Genomic DNA, 10,336 nt, shown 5'->3' with positions numbered 1-10,336 from the left:
TCCAGGAATTACATCAACTGAAGCACTGGTAATCCAGCCTTGAACATGGGCTGGCCCTTAATGGTTAGCTGTTTAGCTATAAGAACTGTATCAGTCGCAGAGCTAGATATGATCAATGATATGTACTGTAAGTCCCAGGAACATCCTTGACCATCAGCACACACCAGGTTTGGAGGAGGTCTACAGGCTGCCTAGCTCCACAGTCATGCCAATAGTCCAAGGAAGGTAAGTGCTATAATCTTATTCCATGTTTTTTTCCCCCCATAAAAGCTTTAATGCTCTGCCCTTTAGGTCCATCTGCTGCGCCTGAATGATCTGAAGAACCTTTATATTGTTCAGTTTCCTACATTTATGCTTAGACTTTGGAAGGGGAAATGCAGCCATGGTGACAGACAAATATGCTGAATATGCAGCTGCTTTTGCAAGTGCTATGTAACCACTATCTACGTAGAATATTCACTTGATGTCTTTGAATGTCAAGTATGAGTCCCAACAGGCTTCTTACAGTTGTTGAGCAAATTGACCATTGTGACGACTGCATATGAGTAGTTTTTCTTCCAGTAATGTAATAAACCAGGAAATCCCAATTGGATGGATCCCCATGAGGGTCTGCCTTCAGGCATAAACCAAGAATGGGCAACTTGGAAGTCCCTGAACAGACTCAGAATTGGAGTGGGTAGATAAACGGGCCAGCAGAATGTTGGATAAGCAAAAATGTTGGATAATATTGGCTGAGGGGGGGAAATGAAAGGCCCGGGGCTGTTAGGAATGGTGGGAGTTGAAGTCCAAAACACCTGGAGGGATAGTCCAAGCTTAAGCGGCTGAGGGAGAAAAGGAAAAGGCCTGAGGCTGTTAGGAATGGTGGGACTTGAAGTCCAAAACACCTGGATAGAGGGCCCAAGCTTAAGCAGCTGAGGGGGAAAAGGAAAGGACCTGAGGCTGTTAGGAATTATGGGAGTTGAAGTCCAAAACACCTGGAGGGATAGCCGAAGCTTAAGCTGCTGGGGGGGGGGGGCTGAGGCTGTTAGGAATCATGGGACTTGAAGTCCAAAACATCTGGAGGGATAGCCCAAGCTTAAGAGCTGAGGGGGGAAAGGAAGAGGCCAGAGGCTGTTAGGAATGGTGGGAGTTGAAGTCCAAAACACCTGGAGGGAGGGCCCAAGCTTAAGCGGCTGAGGGAGGAATGGAAGGGGCCTGAGGCTGTTAGGAATGGTGGGAGGCCTGGGAACTGAAATCCAAACCACCTGGAGGGCCCAGGTTTGCCCATGCCTGTCTTGGGGTTTATGAGCCTAGACTCGAGGGTCCTGCTGCGCGCTCTCTCCTCGCTCGGCCTCGCCTTGGCTGGTCCTCTTCCTCAGCCGTGAATCCCTTTTCTCACCCGAAACTGGCTTTATTTGACTTGGAGCCTGCATGCTGCCCTGCGAGCCCTTTTTGCACGCCTCCCAGAAAACAAATGTGCCTGGAATTGTGAAACCAAAGAGGGCGGAGATGAAGGGGAGAGCGCGGGCTTGTCCTTTCCCCCCTCAACTCCACCACAAGACTTCCAACTAAGGCGGCCGTTTTCGCCTTTCTTGGCGCTCCCAAACAGGTCCCGGCGGGTCTCGGGAAGCATTCGCTCCGTCCACAGTTTCTGCAGATTTGGGAGAGGCGGGAGTGTGGAAGGGGAAGGCGGCGCCTCCCCGCTGGGAATTGGCCCGAGGAAGAAAACGTCCATGAAAACAATGTGGGGAGCTGTCCTGCCCGGGCGCCTGTGAAGAAAACTGGACTAGAAGGCGGGGAGAGAGGCCGAGGGAGGCCAGAAGAGCCCGGCCCTGCTCAGGCAAAGGCTGCCAGGCGGTGCTGCATCTCCCACCACCTGAAGCCCTGCTGAGAGCTGCTCCAGAGCTGGATGGACCAAGGGAGAACACACTGGGAAGCAACTTCCTGACCCTCCTGCCAGACCTAATAAATGTCCCCATGAGCTCTTTCAAAGAATGGGCTGGACATGTCACCCGTGTTCCTTGAAGGTACGCAGTGCAGGGCTATTGGGTGTCTAGCAGAGCAGAGTGCAGCCAGGTTAAGGTCAAGGTTTTCCCCTGACATTAAGTCCAGTCATGTCCGACTCGGAGGGTTGGTGCTCATCTCCATTTCTAAGCCAAAGAGCCAGCGTTGTCCATAGACACCTCCAAGGTCATGTGGCCAGCATGACTACATGGAACGCTGTTACCTTCCTGCCGGTGCGGTACCTATTGATCTACTCACATTTGCATGTTTTTGAACTGCTAGGTTGGCAGAAGCTGGGAAATTGTGGGAATTGAGGCATTTCAATGCATTTCAATGGGGAAATCAGGTTTAAGATAAGAGTTATTTGAGTTAGGAACTCAGCTGCGGAATGAATTAAACTCTTATCTCAAGGGATTACTATCTTTGTTTATATCCCAATCCAGAACTCAAGGTGCATACAACAATTAAAACAAATATAACGAAAACATTACCTCCCAAAATATTTAAAATACATTTAAACTATCAAGATTAAAAGCAATTAAAAACAAAATCTCCATACCAGAGTTATTGAGACATTTTTATCCAAGAATGTCCCTCAACATTTTAAGAAAGATAGGGTTTAGACCAGGCATGGGCAAACTTGGTCCCTCCAGGCATTTTGGACTTCAACTCCCACAATTCCTAACAGCCTCAGGTCCTTTCCTTTTCCCCCTCAGCTGCTTAAACTTAAGGGCCTGAAGCTGTTAGGAATTGTGGGAGTTGAAGTCCAAAACACCTGGTGGGACCAAGTTTGCCCATGCCTGGTCAAGATGCTTCAAGGTGGTTTTGGGGGGTGCAAATTGGAGTCCTGGGATCCATCTGTGGTGATGTAGGCAGGGCCGTAGCCAGAAAATTTTTTCGGGAGGGGTTGAAATTTGGGGGGGGTGAAAATTTTGCGGGGGGTGTTGAAACCTGCCTCCTAGCTCATGCTGAAGCAAAGAACATAGCAGGGGGCAGAGCAGCCTTCAATAGCCTGCAGCTCCGCCCCTGTCAACCACCTCCACCAAGTCTGGCCTCCTTAATGAGAGCATTCAACACCCCCCCCCCAACTTGGTTGCTTCACTACATCGGCTATTGCTGCAAGTAATGACAGTGTGAATAAATTGTTAATATTTGCTTGAGATAGTGCTTACAGTTCTGGAGGGACCCTTAAGTTTTTGCATCTCTTAGACTTAGCATGGGGATTTGGTTAACCAGTTAAAATTCATGAGTAAACCAGGTTTAAAAAAAAACTGAAACATTTCGGGGGGGGGGGTTTGAACCCCTAAAACCACCCCCTCGCTACAGGCCTGGATGTAGGAGTCCTAAAATGCTGTCCATTACTGCTGTCATACTTGGCAACAGGACTAATGAAAAGGCAAATAATTGCACCAATGTAAATCTCTGTCCTGGTTCACAGTTTGAAAGAGTAAATTCCAATTTTAAGAATTTTGCAATATTCAACTGCTTTGTAACATCTCATATGTGATAGTAACAGTTAACCCTGTGATGTTATAATTTATAAATAACATTTTTTGGAATCAGAAATTAAATTCTGCCTTTCTGTAGAAGCTACGTGCTGAGTACATCCTATTCAAAAGTTAACTCTGCTCCGTTTACTATTCCCACTGGCCTTCTGACTCATGATCCAGTAATTATTGGCTTTATGGCTCTCTGATTCTGCTTTATTGGATGGAGGTTCCCTTTTCCTATTTGCATGAATGCAATTTATTGACTCACTCCCCTTTCCCAATTAATTGTCTTTAATTAGACTGAACTTGCTGGTGTGTTTAGGTTTCTCAGAGTTGTTTCAGATATTATTATTATTATTATTATTATTAACTTTATTTGTACCCCGCTAGCATCTCCCGAAGGACTCGATGCGGCTTACACGGGCCGAAACCACAAAACACAATACAATAGAAAACATAACACAGCAATAAACAAAGCAAATCAAACAATTAAGCAAAATAACCACAATGACAATACATCAAGACACTATTAAAACTGGTTCGGCCAGCGCAATGGGGTACAGGGTTAAAAGTGCTGAGATGGCAGGAGGAACGTAGGATTAAAGTGCGGTGTGCAGCAACATTAGTTGTGCTAAAGTGCATCTAGGACTTGGGATGGGGATTCCTAATCTGCGAAGGCACATCGGAACAGCCAAGTTTTTAGGTTCCTTCTGAAAACTGCCAGAGTAGGGGCCTGACGAAGCTCTTTTGGAAGGGCATTCCAAAGTCGGGGGGCCGCCACAGAGAAGGCCCTGTCCCGCGTCCCCACCAAGCGCGCTTGCGACGTAGGTGGGATAACGAGCAGGGCCTCCCCAGATGACCGGAGCGAGCGTGTGGGTTCGTAGATGGAAATGCGGTCACGCAGGTAGGGTGGTCCCAAACCGTTCAGGGCTTTGTAGGTGAGCACCTGCACCTTGAATGATAAGCTCATGAGGCTTTGCTCCATCAGACTCTCCAATTCTTTGTGAAACATTATCCTCTTAAAAGTTAAAGGGGTTAAAAGTTTCTAGAAAGAGTTTTTTTTTCCCCTGTGCTAGGTTTCATGACTCAGCACAGGTGTGCTAAGCGCCTATTGGATGGCTCAGCACCAATCTTCTTCTGTCTGTATCTCATGCAGGAAACAATATTTACTAAACTGCAAACAGGGCACAAGTCTTCACCAGTGACACACTTTTAACCCCCTTGAATTGAACTTTGTACTTCTGCTGATACTAAAATCTCATGCAAACTTCTATGTATGTACATACACATGAATGTATTGTTTTCTAATCTTGTAATTTGTATATGTCCCACTTCTGCTAACAACAAGAAGTAAGAATGATGCAGACAGAAAGCTTTCATAAATAGGAAGGCGGTTTGATTCTCTCTCCCCCTTTCAAGTCACTGATGTCATAGATAGCTAACTTTGGGTGCTTTCAGACAGCACTAAATAACGGGTTTTAAACAGGGGCAAAAAATCCCAGGACTTCAAAAGAGGTCCACATACAGACCTGTTGGTGCCTCCATTGTCCAGGCTTGATGCTTTCTTTCGAGATTTAGAGACTCCCAAGATGGCCACCACAAGACTTCTGCTAGAATATTCGGCATTTTTTTAAAAACCCTCAATATGCAGATATGTGGAAAATCACTGCAGAAAATCACTGCAAAACTTCCATCCTTTGTCCTGGCCAGAGAAACTGTACCCTCCAGACATTCCATGACGTATCTGCCACACAAACAAAGTTTACGGGGTAGTACCACTTCTACCCAAGTCAGCACTGCAAAATCAAAGAGGAACACACACTTTCAAGCCAGGAACAGAACTTTGTCATTACTGACACTTTTTAGATCCTGGCTGCCTGGCCATCTGTGCAGACAGATTTGGTTGTGTACTTGTATCAAACAACAGAGTGCTGTTCCTAGGTTATGCATGGCTCTTCCTGATTGCTTTTCTTGTGGAAAGATGCACAGCATTTACTAGGGAAGCACAACTTTGTCCTGGCTAGAGAAAATGTGCCCTTCACATATTTTCTGGCACACAAACAAAGTTTTTGCCTTCTATTCAAATGTCACCTTCTTTTTAGGAACCGACCCATCAACAATAATCTAAAACCTGGGAACAAACCCAAATTAAAACATCTCATGATTTCCGATTACAGGGACATACACACATGTGAAGATTTGCATATTTGGCTCAAAACCGCGATATTCCAGCACTGGGAAATCACATGTTTTTTGCTTTTTGTAGCAATTGCTTTCGCATTTACAGGGAACAGCATCTGGTCACCCTCCTGTTTGCTGCGGAAGCACCTGGGATAAAGGTACTGTCTGGATGGGCCCATTGATGTATGTGGAATGGAAAAGTAGTCATGTCAGGAGCAACTTGGGAAACTGCAAGTCACTTCTGGTGTGAGAGAATTGGCCGTCTGCAATGACGTTGCCCAGGGGACGCCCGGATGATTTAATGTTTTTATCATCCTTGTGGGAGGCTTCTCTCATGTCCCTGGATGAGGAGCTGGAGCTGATAGAGGGAGCTCATCCGCCTCTCCCCGGATTCGAACCTGCGACCTGTCGGTCTTCAGTCCTGCCGGCACAGGGGTTTAACCCACTGCGCCACCGGGGGCACCCGGTGATGGAAAAGTAGTGATTTAGATGCATTTGCTTTGTAAAGTTAATGTAGCTTTAAAATCAGCGCTGTATCAGTAGTACATCATCAGTACCTTATACCTCTTTGACATTGAGAACTGAATGTGTTTAAAGACTCAGGAAGCATCATAAAACCTAACAGGAGACCATGTTAAGACCTTTGTCTCAGTAGCTGAACTTGCAAGTAGTAGTCTCATGTAAGGGGAAAGGTAATGCCTATATTCCTCCCACAATATCAGCACTTTTAATCCTGTACCCACTACTCCGGCCGGCCCAGTTTTAATAATTGTCTGATGTATTGTTACTGTTTTGTTTACTTGCTTAACTGCTTTTAATTTGCTTTGTATTGTTTTGCTGTATTGTTGTTCTGTGGCTTCGGCCTGTTGTAAGCCGCATCGAGTCCCTTGGGAGATGCTAGTGGGGTACAAATAAAGTAATAATAATAATAATAATAATAATAATAATAATAATGCCAGAATGACTTCGGGATAAAGGTAATGCCAGAATGGCTTCGGGATATATAAATCTGTACTTATATTTGTGAATGTATCCAATTAATCAAGTGTTAAGGAATGATACATTCAGAACTCCTAAGGTGGTTGCTTTTGTTATGTCCCTACGTGTTAAAGAAATATGCAAACTTTTAAGTGGCGGAAAGTGATCTATAGAGTATAGAATGGAAAAGCAGCCATTGTAAAGAAACACCTTAAATGTGTATGTGACTGTGTATGTGTGAGAGAGATTGTGTACAAGCTACCTCACTTAGCAAAGTATTTGATAAGTTCATTTTTACAAGGAACCACCCAGTCCACCTTTTCCTCCTTTTTCTCTCTCTGGCTGGAAGATGTTTAACAGCATTGTCATCAGAAAGAGGGCTGGAAAAAACACAGACTTTTGGTGCTGAGTTGCAGTGGTGTGTCTGCAGTTAACAATACAGTAAACTTATCTTTTTGTTGACTAAAATAGACAAGTTGAAAGGCTTCTGTCTCCAAACTCCCTTTCTAAACATGCATGAACAACAAAATACAAGTAAAGAAAGGATGGGAGACGATAAGCCTGTCTCAGTAGTTATTTCCAACATGTTGAAAAAACATAGATCTGTAAGCTAGACTAGCAGAAGGGAAGTCATAAAATACTCACACCGCTACAGTAGGATCAATTAGTATAGAATCTCGTTCTTTCCCAAATCACAATTTATTTCATTGTATACTGCAAATATCGGCTTCAGTCTGACACTGAAAATTGGTATTTCTCCAGCTCTCAACCATCTTCCCAATATTGATTCTGCTTTTTAAAAAAACCTTCCAGCTATACAGATGACAAGAAGGAAATGATGAGGGCTGGCTGGCAAAAAAAAAAAAGACTTCTAAAACTAAGGATACATTATAGCCATGTATAAATATGTGAGAGGAAGCCATAGGGAAGAGGAAGCAAGCTTGTTTTCTGCTGCCCTGGAGACTAGGATGCTGAACAATGGCTTCAAACTACAAGAAAGGAGATTCCATCTGAACACGAGGAAGAACTTCCTTACTGTGAGAGTTGTTCAGCAGTGGAACTCTCTGCCTCGGAGTGTGGTGGAGGCTCGTTCTTTGGAAGCTTTTAAACAGAGGCTGAATGGCCATCTGTTGGGGGTGCTTTGAATGCAATTTTCCTGCTTCTTGTCAGGGGGTTGGACTGGATGGCTCACGAGGTCTCTTCCAACTCTATGATTCTATGTAGTATATGCACCATACGGCTTTGTTGGCTACAACATATCAAGTGCTAAACTCAATGGAATATGATTTCTTATGTTTCTTGTTAAATCTGTCTAAATGATTTCCTTCCAACAGTCTTTTTCACGAAACATTTCTGCCACTGCTTCAAATACTCTACTTCCCCATGGGAAAAAAGTAAGCATGTGCATCTTTGCTCCCCAAGGAAAGGCATGTGCGGGGGGGGGGGGGGGGGGGTTAAAAAAGGAAAATATAGGGATAAGAATTTCCCTGTCCCATGTCTGATGCTTGTGTTCTGCTACAGATCACTACCACTGAAGCTAGTTTTCAAATGAAAAGGTAATTTTGAAGCAAAGACATAGCAGAAGAGTTTGTCCTTTAAGATGCTGTATTTGATATGTGTAGGAAATAATTATTGGTAGAGCTTGATGCCATGACCTCCGGTTTATCATTATGTCCTATTTAATTTATTCTAATGTTTACTTGTGGAGCTCCTGACGGCACAGTGGGTTAAACCACTGCGCTGCTGAACTTGCTAACTGAAAGGTCACAGGTTCAAATCTGTGGAGCGGGGTGAGCTCCCTCTGTTAGCCCCACCTTCTGCCAACCTAGCAGTTAAAAACATGCAAATGTGAGTAGATCAATAGGTACCACTCCGGTGAGAAGGTAACGACGCTCTGTGCAGTCATGCCAGCCACATGACCTTGGATGTGTCTATGGACAACGCTGGCTCTTTGGCTTAGAAATGGAGATGAGCACCAACCCCCAAAGTCAGACACGATTAGACTTAATGTCAGGGGAAACCTTTATCTTTACCTAATGTTTACTTTAATATATTTTGGTTTTAATGTTTACTTTAAGATGAAAGGTTTCATAGCCCTGCCAGTTTTATCACTTTGTCATTATTTGTCTACTTTATTATAATCATTCTCCTTTTGCTAAAGTTAAGAAAATGTAAACCATGCTGCTGTGCAGGAGAGGACAGTTCCCAGGTGGGGAAAGGGCCATAACATTTGCTTGCTGTAAAAGCAAAACATCCTTTGTAAATTGATCAGAGTAAACTGAGACTGTCTATTGCTCTGATTATTAGAGTCATTGGACCTTTTTTTCTTTTCTTTTGACATCCAAGTGACAGATGATTCACATGCGCACTTGGCATTGCCTCTAACTATCCTGAGTACTCAGTGTTCTGCACATCTTTTCTGTTCATGCAGCTCGCTACAAGAATAGGTAGGAACATTATTATATTGTACGTTTTGACATCCCAGATGATATTTTAAAAGCTATTCTGATATCCTTTAATACAAGGGGGGAGGAATATTAGTTTCCTCATGTTACACAGAGGAACTGAGTTGCTTGCAGACAACAGGAGATAAAATACAGACCACATTGAATCCATGTCTTGTTTGTCAGTCCTTAAAATTATGCATAGTTTGGAAAAATGGATAGGAAGAGGTTCCCATCTTCTCTGGGACTTAGGGTCGTCAACTGAGGCTGAATTCAGGAAAGGCAGAGCAGTGAAGTGAAGTCCTAGTAGAACTATGGACTTCACTTCCACAAGATATTGTGAATTTGGGGATGTTTAGATAAATTCATGGATATTAGGACCGACTGTGAATACAGATTTTAGGCTGGCTATATATCATTTCCTGTGTGGCTCTGTTCATTACAGGAATTGCATCTCTTATCCAGAGTCCAGAATCACCAAATCTTCCAAAATCCAAAAGTGTCAACATGGGTGGCTGAGATAGTGACACCTTTGCTTTTTGATGTTTTGGTGTATACAAAATTTATTTCATGCATGCAATTATTAAAATGATTTTCTAAATGATGTTCCAACTATGTCTATAAGATGTATGTGAAACTACATGTTTAGATGTGGGTACCATCTCTGAGATATTATATACAATTCTGAAATCTGAAAAAAATTCTGAAACCTTTTTTAGATTTTTTTTTCTGTGTCAGAAGCGACTTGAGAAACTGCAAGTTGCTTCTGGTGTGAGAGAATTGACTGTCTGCAGAGATGTTGCCCAGGGGACGCCCGAATGTTTTACCATCCTGTGGGAGGCTTCTCTCATGTCCCACCTTTTTTGGATAAGGAATACTCATTGTGCTGTTAGAGGGAAACATGACTTGGAGAGTGCCATTGTACCCATGTTCTCTTATCAAGTTCCTCGTAGGCAATTGAATGGCCACCGTCTGGAAAAGAATGTGTATTAGATAAGCCTTAAGTCTGATTCAGTATATCTCTTATGTCTGTAGGTCATAGCATCTCCAAAATCACTGGATTATAGGAGTTGACCAGAGTATCTGGAGGGCATCAATTTGGGGGAGACTGGCATTGGCACAGATATTTGTGCCTAAACCTATTGAAATCATGGTGTTTCAACCTCTTTCTAACACAATGATGTCTCTGCATCCCTGTTAGTAGGATTTGGAAACAAACCTAATCCAGCTAAGAATGCAAACATTGAATCCTGCTTCCAG

At 43.6% G+C, this 10,336-nt stretch overlaps 1 protein-coding gene across 1 annotated transcript in view; it reads left to right on the top strand.

Moving 5' to 3' along the window:
* The first annotated feature begins 1,298 nt into the window (after positions 1-1,298).
* The window catches only part of TLR5 (toll like receptor 5), a 30,137-nt gene continuing 21,099 nt past the window's right edge, over positions 1,299-10,336 (top strand). Inside the window, exon 1 of the mRNA XM_060754207.2 lies at positions 1,299-2,006. Within this exon, the coding sequence (XP_060610190.2) occupies positions 1,974-2,006 (33 nt within the window). The 5' untranslated portion in view covers positions 1,299-1,973. The remainder of the gene's footprint in view (positions 2,007-10,336) is intronic.

This window comes from Anolis sagrei, chromosome 1 (assembly GCF_037176765.1).
Source record: "Anolis sagrei isolate rAnoSag1 chromosome 1, rAnoSag1.mat, whole genome shotgun sequence".
Classification (NCBI taxonomy): Eukaryota; Metazoa; Chordata; class Lepidosauria; order Squamata; family Dactyloidae; genus Anolis; species Anolis sagrei.
This window is presented reverse-complemented; position numbering and strand designations above follow the sequence as displayed.